Genomic DNA, 17595 nt, shown 5'->3' on the forward strand with positions numbered 1-17595 from the left:
TGGTGAAGAGTCTCGAGGTGTTCGGCACCTTCCCGGATGCTTCTCCTCCACTTTGTGCAGTCTTGGGCCAGGGATTCCCAGGTGTCGGTGGGGATGTTACACTTTTTCCAAGGAGGCTTTGAGGAGGCTCAAGGATGACACTAGAGGAGAGCCAGACCATTCTGGCAGAACTCATCCAGTAGGATGCATCAACCCAGGCACACTTTGAGACCTTTCACAGCAGCTTTGTCTCAAGAGACTGCGCTTCCATCATGAAGGAGCTCTGTTTGTTGCTGCAGCCAGATCTGCGACCAAGGTCCACAGTAAGGCCAGCTCTAACTATAACAGAGAAAGTGACTATAACTCAGAACTTTTATGCCCTAGGTTCATTCCAAGGAACAACAGTGAACTGATGGCAGATGTCCCAGAGGATGCCAAAGAGGCCGATGATGACACTGCTGATGTTGAAGACCAGGTCCATGCAGAAAAGAAAGCAGGTGCAGTGGCTGGTGCTGCAAGACTGCTGAGATCCAGACTCATTTGTGACACACTTACAGATGCATACAGCAGTATATTTTGGAAGGTGCAGCCCATCAAAAATCTGTCTTCTCTCACCAACCTCTCTATGGTCCAAATAAAATCCTTGCACCTCATAACTAGCCTTCAAATCATAATATTCAACCTCAACATCAGCACATTATCAATTTCCCATTGTTCTACAAGAAAACCAAACATTCTGATTTCTTACAACTATTTCCAAAAGCAATACCTTTTTTTCCCACATGTATACCCCTTGTGACCACTTTTCTTTGCCCTATTCTAACACTTCTTGTACATGCCATTGAGGGTCTATGGTCAGAGATGTAGATGGCTGCTGCAAAGTTTTATGAGCTTCTTTGGATGGACATGGCCCTTCTTTCTTTAAACTTCTACATAGAAATACCTTGAGGCCCAGAATCATCATAAGGGGAATATATTGTTTGACTGGAATATGAGTGAAACATTGAGACTAGACAGACGTGTATCTTAATCAAATGGCATTTGCAGATAAGGTAATGGCACATCATTGAATCTCAAATATACACACATGCACAGGCAGACTGAGGCATCGCAGTAGTGAACTAGAACTATTCAACTGTAGCACCCGAGCATGAAGCTTGAGCACGGGAAAAGATTTCTGATCCAAACTAAAGTAGTGCTGCACAAATCTGAAGAGACAGTACCACATTTTGGTTTTTTCCCCCTATCCAAAGATGTAGTTGAGTAACTCAACAAAAGGAAACAATTCGCTTTTAATCTACTCATCAAAATCTTCATAATCCATTCAAAGATGGCATTTAGCACCATTACCACTACCGTTGTTGATCCCAAGGGAATGCCATATGCATTTATTGCACCAGTGTAACAGTGATAGCGAAGTGCAAGCAAGTCATATTACAATAGCACATTTTAGTGAGGGAGTTATACAGCGATAGTGTTATAAAAGCACTATAATAAAAATAGCTGTTGTTATTGGTAACTGAGTGTAATCAAAGTTAATTTCTCAAGTGTTTTGACAAGACATGGCATGTCTTTTATGATAAATGAATAGTTTTAAGTCCACCATAAATCAACAAATGGGATACTGTCTCTTGCTCTTTGAGACGTGATGAATGTATACTTGATATAGTAAACGTCATTTTTTTTCAGTAGGTCTAGTAAGCACGCGCAAATTTATTCATGCATAAAACCCCAAATACTTAAATTGCAGGTAAAGCCTTTTAATTAAAAAAGCTTCAACAAAACACTATCACACATTCATGCAAAAGGAAACAAAGGAATAAAGTTCACAGCACCATGCTGAAAAGGCCACCAATCCTGTAAATGAAGCAGTTTCCACACCTTACCTTGAGGCTGCACATGAATCTTACTGCTAGCGAATGGCTTAAAAATAGGAAACAAAATACAAGATGAATAATATTTCCAAAAGTATACCCGAAATTGCTTGCAAAAGCTAAACCAATATATAAAGTAGATAAAAGTACTGCTTTATTGTACAATGGCCATTTGCATAAAACATGTAAATAGGTTTTTGACTCACCTCTCAATCCAAAATAGAGTACAATACATGTGAAAAATTAGAACTTTATTAGAGACAGTAAAATAATAAAATGTTGTGAATTTTACTTAAGGCATATTCAATCTTCTCAGGTGTTAACTACTGATCTTACAATTTACCCTGATAGTTCACAGTCGAATAAAATTACTTGAATTAGCCTTATCTAATACACTGAATATTTCAAAAAGTAGCATTTTAAAATTTGTTCATATCAAAATATACCTTTTATACTATTGCAGCAGCTAAGAGAAAGTGTAATAATTTAAAATCTTGTGATTGAAGTTAACAATTGCTGAGAAAGCAAAGTTAACCTATATTCTCTAAATATGCTTTGCTGTAAACCCTTCAGTAATTGATTACACCAAATGTCTGCCTTCATAGAAAGACATTTTTTGTTCCAATTTTCCACCTTTGCCCCTCCATTCCTGGTGAAATTCAGTTCCCGAGACACTGGCCACCCTTTGATGTCTCGCTGAAGTGGCCATTTTTCATTAGTGAACCGAGACAGCAAGTGACATGTGGCTATTTCACCATGGAAGACACCACAGCTGAAGTCGGTCTTCCCCTCACCCAATATCCAAACATTATTTAACAAGGGTCACTGGATAGCGATCAGGAGCAAGAAATTTGACAGATTTTTCCTTCCCCAGCCTATGGGATTCAGACCAGTTGTAACCCTGGCTGAGATCAACTAATTTAGCAGAAACCAGGCATCAAATCTGCATGGCTTAGTACCGCAGAACATGTTACATTACCAACTAAGTTATTGGAGAAGTTCAGAGATGAATTATTTTAATTGCAACTTATCAGTGGCATTATTTTAAAACTGATATTTTGATTTTCTTAAGTTAATGGCCTGGATTATGCGGTCAGCGGCAAAGGGACGGTGCATGCCACTGACCTCGAAAAAAGCTGCTTTCAAAGATTTAGCGGGCTCTAGAGCGTGGATTTCCTTTATTCTGATGTGACTTTGAATTTGGCGCCATCTGTGCCATCTAGCAACAGTGCAGGCAGCAGGCGGGCTGATCAGCCAATCAAATTGAAGAATTCTCAGACAGCAAAGCAGGAAGGAAAAAGCAGGGATTATAATTCCCATTTTAATCATTGTACAGAAAGCAAAATAAAGACTGGGAAATACACACGGGATTAAGGTAGAAGCTGAAATATCATAAACTAACTAAAAAATAAAATAAAAATTTTAAAAATCATGCCATTTTCAAATGTACGTCAGAGGGAATGAAACTCCACACTTGTGAAATTAGGTTTTCAGAGCCAGTGAGGTTGTTCAGCAGTAATTAGGACTTAGTATGCTGTTAAAAACTCAGTTAGACCTGATTAAACAAGGCGTAACATTTTCATTGGATTTTACAGCGAGAATAGTACGTAAAAAGTTGAGGGTCATGTCAATTCACTGATTCTGTGTTTATTGTATCTGCGAAGACTGCAACAGCACACTCTGTGGGGGAGCAACTTCAGGATTTCCGTGTTTAATGCACATGTACAGATGCCAGAAGTTGCTGTCAGTTTTACACAGTAATAACGGCGACGCTGACAGTTTTGCCGTCAGAACAACCGCAAATTCTGGGCCTAGCTGTTCTTAAATTAATCTGTAACAATTACACATGGAAAACTGCACTTATGACTTTTAAAGAAGATTGGAAGGAAAATATTTAAGTGAAAATATGACTATTACTAAACTAGAAGTCAAAATATTTGCTTTGGGGTCCTCAGTAGAACGTAACTTTACACTATAAGTAGAACAAACATATCCCGTAGTAATTTAATGCTAGCTTGGTTATCATGTTTCTGGATTTTTTGACCATTTTTCCACAAAATTAATTTTGTCCACAACCATTGACAAGTAGTCAGTGCCCTCAAAATGCTGACTGCCCATATGAAACATGAGTAGTTGTCATGTATGTGTATAGAAATTGAACAGTATAGCCTGGCAGTTGAAGTACAAGAAAATATAGTATAACAGCATACAGAAATTTGCAAGGTGTCCAGTTGAGTGTTTTCAAAACTAAGTAAAAGTCAGATGGTAGCCTATTCACATTAAAATGGTGATCATGTTAAGGTAACAGAAGTATTATTCGACTATTTTTCTTATACATGTCAAAATGTCAGTGGCAAAATCAAAGTATTAATGGGACATAATTTGCTGTGGCAGGGCATCTATTGGCACCTGCCGTTAGTTAGACTTACCCATGCATATTTAGGTTTTTACATTTTTTGCATGGCAGGTTGCTGAAAGCGCGAGCTGCTAACGTCACAGCGAGGGAAACAGGGCAAGCAACTGTGCATCTCCTTAACCAATCAGATTCTAGGATTGTGAAATTAATAGTGCAAGGACCGAGAAGGAAGTGTAAATTGGAATGGGTGAATTCAATGCCAAAACATGCACAGCAGAGAAATAAAGAGAGGGAAAGAAAAATTGGATTGAGAGAACAAAAAGGAAAAGTAAAAAATTTACATTTTGGATTTTACATTTTTAAAATAGCCAACAATTAAAACCTGAAGGAATTTGACTACACTCGTAATCGTTAATTTTCAGTGCCAGAAAGGTTGTTTGGCAATAATTAACACTTATTACATTGTTAAAAGGGTACTTAGACTGGAATGGACAAGGTTTATCTTTCCGAGTTTAGTTTGTATCTACCGCTGAAATACAGCAACTTCATGCCATTCAATGCGTTTCAATGGTGAGCCAGTCAGTGAGATGATGTTTTCGTGAAGCTAATGACAGAGCAGCGCAACTGGGACATCAACCTTTTTTTTTTGTTTATCCACATCTGGCCCACGTCTGAAGCTGCTGTACCATTTGCACATAAATAATGGCAAGCGCCATTAGCCTCAACGTCACTTTGACAGCAAATTATGGCCCATTGATTCTTGAAACAAATTAAAACACAGTGCTCCATTATGTTTCAAGTGATCACAGCAGAAGTTGCATTTCAGAGGTTTGTCACCATGGTGTTGAAGTCCTTTTGTGAAAGGCACAACGAAGTAGAAAATTATAAATAAAATTTACAGTGTGATATCTCCGAACATTTCCAGGTCCAGACATTGTCAATTGTATGTCAAAAATTTGCAGTATATTCTGAAGATTCACTTTTACACAAACTGTTAAACAGTGATAGATTTTTTTAAGCTTTGCTAAAGAAATGTGTTCATCAGCCCAATCGTTACCTAATGAAAACCTACCAATACAGCTACTCTCAGAAATATTAATAACCAAAAGGACACACTAGTGCAAAACTGGGAAAGAGTACGATACTGAATATAGGAATTTTTACATTTTCATTACACAGCATTTGGTCGATACCAATAATGAGCATGATCAAAAATAGCCTTCGGCACTAGGTGTTCGAGATAAACAAAGCTGCAACGGCTAATCCTTTAGTATGCTGACACCTTCCTTCTATCTTGTCTTTTAAAAAAACACAGCAAGTTAATAAAGCTGCACTCTTCTGTTCAACATTCCTTGTAAAGCCACTAATCTATTTTCTTTTTTAAATTGAAGGCCATCAAAATAGTGTTTAGCTTTTGAGTCCAATTAAATACGGTCTGAATGTTAGAGATCACAATAAATCAAATCAAAAAGTTGCACTGTGTCTCAAATCGGTTTGGAAAAATGCAAATCCTTGTATGTCATGACATATAGCAGCGAGACAGAGTTTAACTATATAACATTTTCACTACAGAATAGAAATGTTGATCATTTGGCTACGTTGCAAACTCCAGAGCTACAGATTCATTAGAGGTAAGGTATATAAAGATACAAGGTTAGTGCCAATTTACTGATTTGTTTGTAGACCTGTTCAATTCATTGCAGCCGTGCCGGCTCTATGAAAGAGCGAGCCACTTAGTCCAATTCCCCTGCCTTTTCCCCATACTGTTCCCAATTTTTCTCTTCCGTAAAATTCTCCTAACCTCTTCCTTCATTCTTTCAGCGATTATCTTAAATTTATGCCCTCTAGTTACCGACTCACTGACCAGTGGAAATAGTTGTTCTTCTACAAAAACCCTTAATAATCTTGAACATATCGAACAGATCTACTTAACCTTCTATGTTCTCGTGAAAACAGCCTCACCACCACCTTCTCAAGGGCAATTAGGGATGGGCAATAAATGCTGGTCTTGCCAGCGATGCCCAAATCCCGTGAATGAAGAAAAAAAAGTATTCCTATAGCTTTGTGTACATAGTGTATTTCAACACCACTGTTAACACTTCGTATTAATGCAATTGAAATAAAAGTTACAGAACTACAAACAAGTCCAAAATTAATGTGCCTCACTAGGGATTGTTATTACAAGCTTTTAATGACCCTCACTGTATATTGTACATGGTGCATCTCCCATTCCTTTCAAAATGCTCTAAAGTAGAGAAAAGTCACCAAAATTGCCACTGAGCGTGCATGGTATATCAATAGGGAAAAAAATTACCAGTCATAGGCATGCTTTTACTTAACCTTTGAATGCAGTTCAACTTTCATGTACTTATAGCCATGATCAATGTCCCTTTCATTGCCAAATTATTTTAATCATGTGTTGTTGTATACAAGAACTCATTCATTACCTTTGGCTGCAGGGACCAGTAGAGAAATCAGAATGAGCAACAACAAAAAAATGCAAATATTCACACAAAAAATGTAACCTGAATAGCTCAAGCAACATCAGGTCAGAAAAGGAATGGCAGGTTGGGTGGACCTGAAAGTTCACTGACAGTCAAAGAATTCGGTAAATTATACATTTGCTATTTAGTGTACCGTTCTTCTTTCATCATTCATTGCCACATACAAACAGAATTATACCAAAGTAGTGCAGAAACTAAGTGCGACTCTCGAGGACTCAAATTCAGCTTGGCGCATTACAATGTAGAATCACTCTTTGTCCTGTGATATCACATCAAGGTAACAAGTTACTCAAGGAATACAGATATCTTTGAGAAACTCTCTTCATAATGGATCATGATGCAACCATAGCATGGGATCTAATTTTCTCTGGTAGTTTATAACCAGTCAGAGAGAAACACAAGGGAGGGAGTCATCAGCCACCAAATAAAATTCTTCCAGTTAATCACTATTTCTTACTGGATTTACCTAAAATTGGTTGCTGTAGGAAATAATTACTTAGATGAGCAAACACACTTACTTCCATCTCTGTATAAAGATAAATCTTTATGGTGTGAACAAAGTGATAATTCTCAACAAGCAAAGAAAATGAAGACAATGGATGAAATTTCAAAATAGTGACTCCCTTAGGAAAATGGCATCATTTTTAGAAAAGCGATGGATGTTGTATAATGATCACACTATACTATAAGACGAGCATCTATCAGCAAGGCGGCCAATAACACTGTGCCAAATTAAGGCCTAGCAGAGTAATAATCTTAAGTTCCTTTGTTTAATTCACAATAAAAACATTAGTTCAAGAATTCTAACATCAATTTGTTCAAAAGGAGCTTGAAATCCAGGTAGTAGTTAAGAGACAACTAAATGGTTTCAACTTTTCAGGCATTTATGAACACTACAGGATATTCTTCAACCAAACTTCCACTCGAATGCAGGTACTAAGATGGTCCACAATTCTGAAACTTCTGTACTTTTGACAAAATGGCTGCAGTTATTTTTTAATTGTTCCCAGGATGTGAGGATGTTGGCAAGGCCACATTTATTGCCCATTCCCAGTTGCCCCGAGAAAGTGGTGGTAGGCCTGCTCCAAGAACTAGTGCAGTCTTTGTGGTGATGGTGCTAAGGATTTTGTCATGGTCCAATGGAGAAACGTCTTCCACTTAACATTCCCCTAAGGCGTGAGGGTTAGGTAATACTAGAAAGAGTTCAACCACAGAAGGAAGTAAACTCGGTTTAGTTAGGCTGGTCCTTTCAAGGGTCTGGCCACTATTGGAGGTTTTGTGGCATGCTATGCCGCATATGGACTTCTATATTTATTACATAATCCAGGATGCAAAAATCAAAAAGTTCAAGAACCAAGTTTTCCTTGGCTGGTAATTGGCCAATAACTGATCCCCACTGTTTGTACCTTGTGAGTAATCTTAGCTATATGAGGAAACAGAGGGAGAGTGTTAGAAACTTTCCAGACCAGGAGACTGACAGGCCATCAAGGGCTAAACTTGATTCCTACAACAGCCTAAATAGCTGTTTGTTCTGAAAGGTTGCCATAAGATGTCTTTCTCCATTTGATCTCCATTGACTCATGAAGAACAGTCCAATTGTGAGTGTCACTGTTGAAAGATTCAGATGTGTTGTTTTGTACCTTGAAGAGGTCCTGAGCAGATATAGTTCTGATATTTTGATGTATTGGAGTTAGCCATAGGTGGGAACCAGTTACTCCTTGGTTTATGTACCTTATTACTGTGGTACTGTCTGTCTAAATTCATCAATTTATGGACACGTTCTTTGAAGAATAGCAAGGCTGACAACCACTTACAGCAGAGGCCAGTTAAGGTGCTAGGTGCATTAGGGTCCACAATCCTATTGAGGGTGCACTCCAGTCTGTGGGGAAGGTACCCATCACTGAAAGAAGGGGACAGCAGCTGCTCCGGACACCGGCATTGTAGGGCCTCTTCATTGATCTTGACATTCTTGGGACAATTTTCCAAAATGTTTTAGCTGCAATGGTCTTATGAACAATCTTGAATTGGGCACTACTAATATGGCTTGCTGCAATCAACCCTAGGATTTGTATATAGTACCAAACATGAATCCTGGTTTGGCAGGAAGCAGCAGCAGTCAAAGTGCATAACTATAAACTATTCTAGTGGTAAAGATATTCGGGTCAATTTTAAACTTGCTGCCTGGGCAATAACTAACATTGCAGATTGGTCACCCAGTTCAGAAACAAGCCAGATTTTAATTTCCATTGATTTCAATGGAAACAAAAATTGGGCTGGTTCTATAATGGTCAGGTGATCCGCAATGGCGATTTACGCCCGGGCGGCAAGATGCAAATCTACCCCATTGTGTCTAAAGCTGTCTGAAACCAAGCATTTATGAAGATAAGTACTGTAATAATTATTGACAGTACTTTTCTTGATTTATGAGAAAGTCTTCTCTCCCATAAAGCTCAAGAGTGTTGGATGACCATCCATGCAGTCTTAGGAAGGAGCCCAGATAAGCTGGGCAACAAAGAACTGAATGTAGCCACTAAATGTAGCTGCTGCAGTATTCAAAAGGCTCTCACTATGAACAGGCGCTTTTGTGAATCTCCCGAGTGTTGATTTGAGACAGAATAAAAGCACCTCGTATTTAGTAGAACTCCCTCTGTAGCAGGTCTCAAATTATTTCTGGTGGAATTCCGTAATTCCAAAGTGAGAGTGTGTGTTCTTGAACAACAGCCAGGCTCCCATCTGAATTATTTGTGATCGTGTTAACACCTTGGACTTTTCATCCAATATGCACGAGTTAAGGCCCATGCGTCCAGTACGTTAATCTTCCTGTCCTTTTGAGGACTGCAAGTAGTGGAAGTAAATTCCGGGTTCTTCTGATCCAAGGATACTTTCTACATTGCCTGGAAAAGCAGACATTTCTGCACTTCAAAGCCCAAAGTGAACTGAACTGAGCACTCTGCTGAAAGAAAGTCACAACTCTGAACTTTTGTGAAATGCCCTGCATGTAAAAGCCAGTTCTCTCCCTCTTTTATTTTTGTTATAATAATTACTTCTACCTAAAATAACTGAATCTAACTATTCAGTACCTTTTTGTCCACCTCCCATACCCCACTGTCCATTTTAAAGGTAGGACCCACATCCAAAAAATTGACCTCTGTCTGAAAACCAGTTTCAAAGGTTTAGGCTGCTAGTATCAGATGTGTTTTTTTTCCACAGACAAGATAACCCTTGTAGCAGTGGGTCAACACCAACAATTACACATATTTTATTACAAGCTTTTATTGTTATATTGTCTTATTTCAATTGCACTGGTGTATCAATTTCTGCAACATTAATTATGAATCAATTGTCCATCTTCAGACTCTTCTAACTCTTGAACGCAACTCTTCCACCAACAGGTCAGCTGCCACCACATTATGTGTCAGGGAAATAGTTCAGGTTATTATCTATGATTATTCGCTCCTTGGGAATTTAAATAAATTGGGGAGAGTTCATGACAGTGAAAAGCATACGTCATCAGTTGGAGAGAATGGACTTCATTTTCTCATACCCTTTTTTAAAAAATGCAAAATAGCTTCAGACAAGGTGATTCTTGGACATTGTGCAAAAACACTTTCTAAAAAGATTATGTGAACATTTTTTTTAAATTCTGGGGAACAGACCTCTGATAGTAAGTATGTATGGGTGCAGTATTGTGAAATGGAAATGAGCTATGAAAATGCTGAAACTGCTTCTTGTAATAACATACATCATTGTACTGCTCAGCTAAAAATATACACATCACATTCAGGCCATTATTTTGTTATATTATAGCCACGTTATTTATTGTTGCTTCTGGAGTGCTGCAAAGTACAATTTGATATCCTGCATAAATAAGCAAGATAAAATATTTACTGTAGTTCCTTAAAGCATTACAGGAAACTCTTTTTTATCCGGCACCGACGGGACCGGCTTATCAAAAAGTCCGGATTACAGAGCGGTATAGTTAAAAGGTACGAGTGCTCCGTACACAGCAACAAATCCAGGCTTCCCTGTTGCTTAGCAACAGGTGCAAGAAGCCCGGCCACAGACCAAGCATCCCTGTTGCTTAGCAACAAGTGCAGGAACCCCGATTACACAGCCACAGATCCAGGAACGGCTACTAATATGAAGTAAAACTTACCTGAACCTACTTCTGAATTTTGCCGGTTTACAGAGATTTCCGGTTATTTAGGTGCCGGTAAATCGAGAGTTTCCTGTAATATCAATACTGAAGCTTCTATTCCACCCATTACCTGCAATTCCTGCAACAGGTACAAATAACTGTGAATTTAAAAGACCACTTAAGCAGGAAGATTTTCTAACTAACAGGAGTTTGCGGGTTAATATTCTTGTTAGTTTGTCTTCACAATCCATAATATGCTGACAAGGAAAATATTCTAAGTCTGTGGATGCAGTGGTCAGAGGATTAAAAATGGCTTCCATTTCTTGTGGCTGAAGGATCAGCAGCTTTTTGGCTTATGATCATTACCTAGTGACCCTTGGTGGAAAGTATATGTAGGGGGACATCAAGTCAGGCTCATCTATAATGCCCTGAAGTTAAATAACCTGCTAAAACTCACTGTCTAGCCTCATACTTGAAGAACGGGAGAAGGTATTAGTTGGCTCCTATTGCCTGTGGAAACCGTACCTCAACAGGAGTCACTGTCCACGGGAAAGCAGGAAAGAATGGGGTGGGGGGAGAGGCGGTTATTACACACTTTACTTTTAAAAATACTGTAACCATTGAAAACATTTTGGCAAATGTGGGTTTGTAAAGCCATATTTGAAAAGAGGGAATGGGGAAAAGTTAATAGGCCACGCCAGCAGCTCCTGTGTCAACAGTCAGTGCTAGAAATTATGGAAAATATGTGTTGCATCTAATCGGATTTATAGTTTCATTTATTGTTCAAATTTGTTATACTATTACCTTTTCTTGGGAGAAGAAAGAATGAGTCGGGTTAGATTATTTGACACAAACAATGCAACTAATAATTTAATGCTTATTTTAACAGTGCAAAGCAATTATTTTCGGATACCTGCCCCGGAGAAGGTATATTTGTTCCCAGAAATTACAAGGGTACAACAGTCATCGATCCTACCTTACTGCAAGCAGTTCAACTTAAAATAAGTTGAAAGCAACCCAGCTATAAAAATACATAATGGATGCTGATCATACATGACAGGCAAAGCCAACACAATACAAAGACATACCCAATGCAGCTCAGCTGTTTTCTTCAACTGGTCTGTGAAAGCCACCAGAAACCTGGCAATTAAAAGGTTTGCAGAAAAAGAATATTAAAAAGGTTCCATGAAGACAGGCTGCTTCAGTACATTTGAGACATACGTCAACATCTTAGGCTAAATGGAGATTAGAAAATATAAAAAGTAATGCTTCAAAAAAAAAAAAAAAAGTGGGAAAATGGGGAGGAAATTTAATTGAAAAAAATTGCAGAGCTGCAGACAGCTTTAGGGGTTATCTTTAATAAAATCCAGGCTATCTGCATCTCTGTAGGCAGGTTGAAATGGTTGAAGGAATTTAAACTGCGGTAGTGTAAATCTGCCGAAAATGGTACTCTTTAATCAAAGTGTATGCTGAGCACAGTACTCCACTAATAAGCCTCCAGTCATAATACCAATGACTTTCTACAGAATTTAACGAAAATATCCATCACATAACCAGTAGATGTCAATAGGAAGACACAAAGATAGATACTACCCGTGATGTATTAAGCCTTTGATGGGTTTTGTTAGAACAGGCTAATTATTCTACTGGTTCCAAGTCCCATCAACCAGATCATGATTTTTTTTTTAAAATAATTACTATTGATCAAGATAACTTTGATGAGACTCGTAATTCAATATCATACGTATTTGTAGCAATGGCACAGAATTGCCATTGCTGAAACAGTATTAAAGAAATAACGAACAAGCTTAATGGGAAATTTCATGTGTCAAGAAAACAGTTCTTTTAGACTGTTATTTCCATTAACACTGGGATATATGGAGACTGAATTGGAACCCTCATCTCCAAATGTTACATTAGTGTGTGAATTTTCATTAACTTGTATGTATTATACAGATATTTTGTGTATTTTTTAATAGGCATCACGTAACATGAATAATATGCAGCAATCCACATTATTGAAGAGCAGTTTAAAGGTTCACAATAAGCTGGCTAACAATAACCTAAACACTACATTTCACCAGTAACGGAGCTCCAGCATATTCACTGGTACCAAGGGCCATCATAAACCAACAACTTGCATTTATACAGTGCCTTTAATGCAAAAATAATCGTCCCAAGGCACTTCATGCGTGGAAAAACAGGCGCCGAGCCAAAGCAGGAGGGACTAGGAGGAGTCACCAAAAGCTCGAGTGACTCATTTGCTAATAAAAATCGAAATACCATGAGACATGTTGTTGGGACAGAGTACTCTGCCGCTGGCTGTGCTATACCTGACTTGGGAATGCTTGACACCATCACTGGGTACCTGAAATGGGAAGCGTTCAGTTCTCTAGCATTATCGTCCTTCACCTTGAGCACAATGAAGTATGTTTACATGTATACGGGTAAGAGAGAAGCATTCAAGACTGATCCCCAGTTTGTCAACAAAAGCATCTAAACTAGCAGGTAGTTCTGCCAGTCCACTTACTGATGTTAATTCAGATTTATAGATTCAATTGTTGTACAATTCCCCTCCAACCCCCCCATCGCCTCTGGGGAAAAATTATGCACTTGATGTTACCTAGATTTCTGGAGGACAGCCCCCATGACTTCATGCTTCTTTTCATCCTTGATATCTTCATTGATGTCTGTTCCACCAAATATAACTCCACATGGGACACTACTGTCTAAAAGAAGTGACATTTTTACCTAATTGTAATTTCAATTCCTTGAACTTCTGACTTAGTTCTCCACATCAGTACAATACAATAAGTGTTTCACCTGGTTAAGCTGATAAATACTGTTTACTTTGACAACATAATTCAAAGTGGGAGGGAGACAGAGGGAAAGGAGGGGCAATAAGGAAAAGGGGGGAAAGAGGGAGGGAAAAAGGGAGAAGTAGGAAGAGTAAGAGGAGGAGCAAGAGAGAGGGGGAAGGGGAAAGGGCAGGAATAGGAGGATCAGTTTTGGCAAACTGCGAATACAGTCCTCCACTTTTACTAGAGCTATCTCTGAAAAGAGTATATGTCATGAAGCTGGTATGTATATCATAAAGTACTGAATGATCTTGAAGTTTGCTGATGGTGTATCTACATGTGACAGTGAGAAGGAAGAATTGGAGCTTTGAAAGAAGTTAGAAGATCCTGGTATCCTGCTTACATGGGACTTCACACCAGGTATGTAGGTACATAGATCTTTTAAGAGGTGGGAGCACAGGTAGAAAAGGTTATAAAAAGGCAAATGGCATTCTGGGTTTTATACAATAGGCAAGAATAAAAAAAAGGAACTGATGCTGAATTTGTGTAAAACATTGGTTGCAGTATTGAACACAATTCTTGGCAACCCATATAGGCACAAGAAGAGCCATAGCAATGATTCAGCAAAATGATACCAGGAATGAGAAGTTCCAGCTATGGGCAAAGGTTAGAAACATTGGGGCCTTTTCACTGGAACACAATTGGTATTTTTCTTCTAAATAGAGAAAGTAAAGAGGGGTTATAATGGAGGCTTGACCCAATATTCACCACTCACCAGCAGCCATGTAGTTTCCTGGGAGAGGCAAAAAAAGAACAGCTTAAAAAAAAAACCTAGGCTAACTGATGGTAAAATGAGTTCCAGGAGACAACAATGACCACGAGATACATCACTCAACATCCCATCAACAATATCAGCCTCCTCCAAGTATTCACCCAGCTCTCTTTTTAATGTTTGGAATGAAACTGCACGCACTGACGAGCCAGAAACTTATTTCAAAAAGGTCAATTTACCCTTTTGGAAAAGAAAAATGATCCGACATCTAACCCAGTTCTATGCTTAATGTAACTTGTACACATCCCGTCATTCTCACTAACTTATCTAATCCAAATAATCTGACCACATGTATACAGTCTAGTCCTTTCATCACTTCAAACACTTCATTCAAGTCTCCCCGAAGTCTGTGTTTTTCTAAATGAAAAAGACCTAACTCCCTGGGCCTATGGTGATAACAAAGGGTTTTTAAGCTGGGAATTAATCCAGTGGCTCTCCTCAGAACCTTTTCCAGGGCCTCTATATCTCTCACCATATGAGGGGATCAGAACTGGAAACAGATCGGTCCTAACCAAGGTCTTGTACAAGGTCTCTCCCACCGTCCCCACTCCCATGATACGGTAAGATCGGTCCTAGCCAAGGTCTTGTACAAGGTCTCTCCCACCGTCCCCACTCCCATGATACGGTAAGATCGGTCCTAACCAAGGTCTTGTACAAGGTCTCTCCCACCGTCCCCACTCCCATGATACGGTAAGATCGGTCCTAACCAAGGTCTTGTACAAGGTCTCTCCCACCGTCCCCACTCCCATGATACGGTAAGAACTAATCACATGAGGAGAACACTGCTCCGTGGCGCACTGTGCAAGTATGAAACATTTCTCCATTATTGTTAGATAACACCACGTAAATTATAGCGGAGATATTCTCTAATCACAGACATATGTATGAAGTCAATCAGCCTTGCAGTGAGTTTATAGAAGCCTCGCCAATAAAAAAGATATTGTCTTCAGGTTTACGCATTAACAACCTACTGCTCAGGGAAGAAATGTTCTTTAGTCAAGACATCCTTTATTTAGAATTTCTTCCTCTTTGCCTTTGTTGGAAACTCTCAAAATTGTAACCATTTTGCATTTTGTTTTGCTGCACATATAAAATGATTTGGCACTGTGTCTAGATGCAAGTTGTTGCCAAAACTGAGGTGCTGTGATACAAATCTCATAAAACATATTGGCACTGCTTTACTGCCAGTGGGTTACTGCTTTACATTCAACGCACTTTGCATTTTTGAATACATAAATTTGCCTGCTCTTATTTTAGAGTGGGTTGGCAAGCAGCAAGTTTCCACTGATCAAGGTTGTTAGGTCAGGATATTGAGAAGAAGCTGATAACAGTAACCATGATTTGGACAACATTAGTAAAATATACACTATGCAAAAAAAGCCAGCCTGGGTTCAAACCTTTCAGCTTAATAAAAAGTCAGAAGATGGAGATCAAATATACTTAACGTAGCTTGGTTTACTTTTTCCTTACTTATACAACATCTACTTTATCAGAATTATAATAGACTCAGGCAAATTTACTTTCCCATAATAAAATTTAATTGGTGTTTAAACATATTCACAACATTGTCACTTACTGTATTTTCGTCAACCCTCTTCTACCAAATTCCCTATACAACCTCGAACCTGTTTCGACAATATAGGAGCTTACCATACCTAACAGCAATCTTCCTCCTTTGTAGAGATGGATTATCAGCACTGCCTCAAATTTCTCCTCAGAGATTAAGTCTGAAACTTGGGAGGTTGACTTAAAATCGGCAATATCTCTCAGAATACATACATGGCCACTACCTTGTATATATTCGCTACAGGAAAGAAAGATAAAATGAAAGTAAAGCTTAATTCTAGCAAATATTAAGGCTGTTCATAAAATTATGAACAATTTTATTCATAAATGGTTTTAGCTACATTTACACATCAACAAAACTTCTTTCAGATTGTAAAATATAAAGAAAACCCCAGGATATTAAATGTACTCGAAGAGGTGATGTTGTATTTGAAATAGATTTCATTAATTGCATCACATTTTAGCAACATATGCCCATGGCAAGAACTACACCGTTTACATGCTCAACGATTCAAGGTCTGTGTTTCTATTACCACAGGATAAACCAAGGGAAGTTCAGGTGAGCAGCAGCCACTTGCCTGTTTCTGGCCTTGGTTGAGGTTTAAAAGAATTACGACTCACTGGATAAGCATCATGTGGTGTATTATTGAGCCATAAAGTTGATTCCCATGACTGGGCTGAGTTAGCTGATCTTAGCTAAGGTGACAATGACAGGCAGGTACGCAAGAGTGCTACAATTGGCCACAATGTTCCTGGGCTGGAGGTAGGGAAGACAACTAGGGACTCTACTTCCAATCACCATCTAAAGAACCCAGTTACAAAGCACATGTTAATGGGCAGGATCTGACACAGCTTCAATGCCCAAGTTCACACGTGAAGAATGTTCATTTAGTCGAGGAACCAAAGGACTTCCAGAAACCTGTAGAACTAGTAGAGGGAAAAAAGTGAACTAAGTGCATATCCAAGGAAAGGCATAGCAATTAGTCATGGATTTATTTGTGTGCATTTGGGCTAAAACGGGCCAGGGAAAGGATATTGGAAAGGGATTCCCAAAGATGTAAATTTTAGTGTGTGGAAAATCCCATACAAGAACCAGCACCCACAACAAAGTGTGCCAGTGTACTGATGTAATGTGCCAAAAGGATGCCACAAGTCTGTTTTCAAAGCAATGCTTTGCAATAATAATGATACACTATTGGAATCTAGTACTGATTACATTATTACAGGACAGTAATTGTACGTTAAGAACACAGATGGCATGCATTTTCTTTAAGGATAACCACTTCAGCTTGGCTCAGTAGTACCATTCTCACCTCAGAGTCAGAAGGCTGTGGATGCAAGCCCCATTCCAAGGACTTAAGCCCACATTCGAGGTTGACACTTCAGTGCAGTACTGAGATATTCTATATTGTTGAAAGTGCCGTGTTTTCAATGAGATGTTCTCCCTGTTCAGGTGGGTGTGAAAGATCCCATGGCATTATTTGAGGAACAGGGCAGTTCTCCCGCTCTCTTGGTCAACACTTATCCCTCAGATCAACATCTCCAAAA

At 38.8% G+C, this 17595-nt stretch overlaps 1 protein-coding gene across 5 annotated transcripts in view; it reads right to left on the minus strand.

Annotated features, from left to right (window-relative positions):
- The window catches only part of glt1d1 (glycosyltransferase 1 domain containing 1), an 81698-nt gene that overhangs the window by 50084 nt on the left and 14019 nt on the right, over positions 1-17595 (minus strand). For 2 of the 5 annotated variants that reach the window (XM_085961686.1, XM_085961687.1), the window contains exons 2-6: positions 17361-17492; positions 16137-16285; positions 13475-13580; positions 11940-11991; positions 1866-1902 (exon numbers count right to left, since the gene is read on the minus strand). In XM_085961686.1, coding sequence (XP_085817812.1) covers positions 1866-1902; positions 11940-11991; positions 13475-13580; positions 16137-16285; positions 17361-17492 — 476 coding nt within the window. The remainder of the gene's footprint in view (positions 1-1865; positions 1903-11939; positions 11992-13474; positions 13581-16136; positions 16286-17360; positions 17493-17595) is intronic. The other 3 variants (XM_085961688.1, XM_085961689.1, XM_085961690.1) reach the window with 3 other exon arrangements.

Source organism: Somniosus microcephalus, chromosome 19 (assembly GCF_052327205.1).
Source record: "Somniosus microcephalus isolate GS21.2 chromosome 19, FLI_Smic_1.0, whole genome shotgun sequence".
In the NCBI taxonomy this organism is placed as follows: domain Eukaryota; kingdom Metazoa; phylum Chordata; class Chondrichthyes; order Squaliformes; family Somniosidae; genus Somniosus; species Somniosus microcephalus.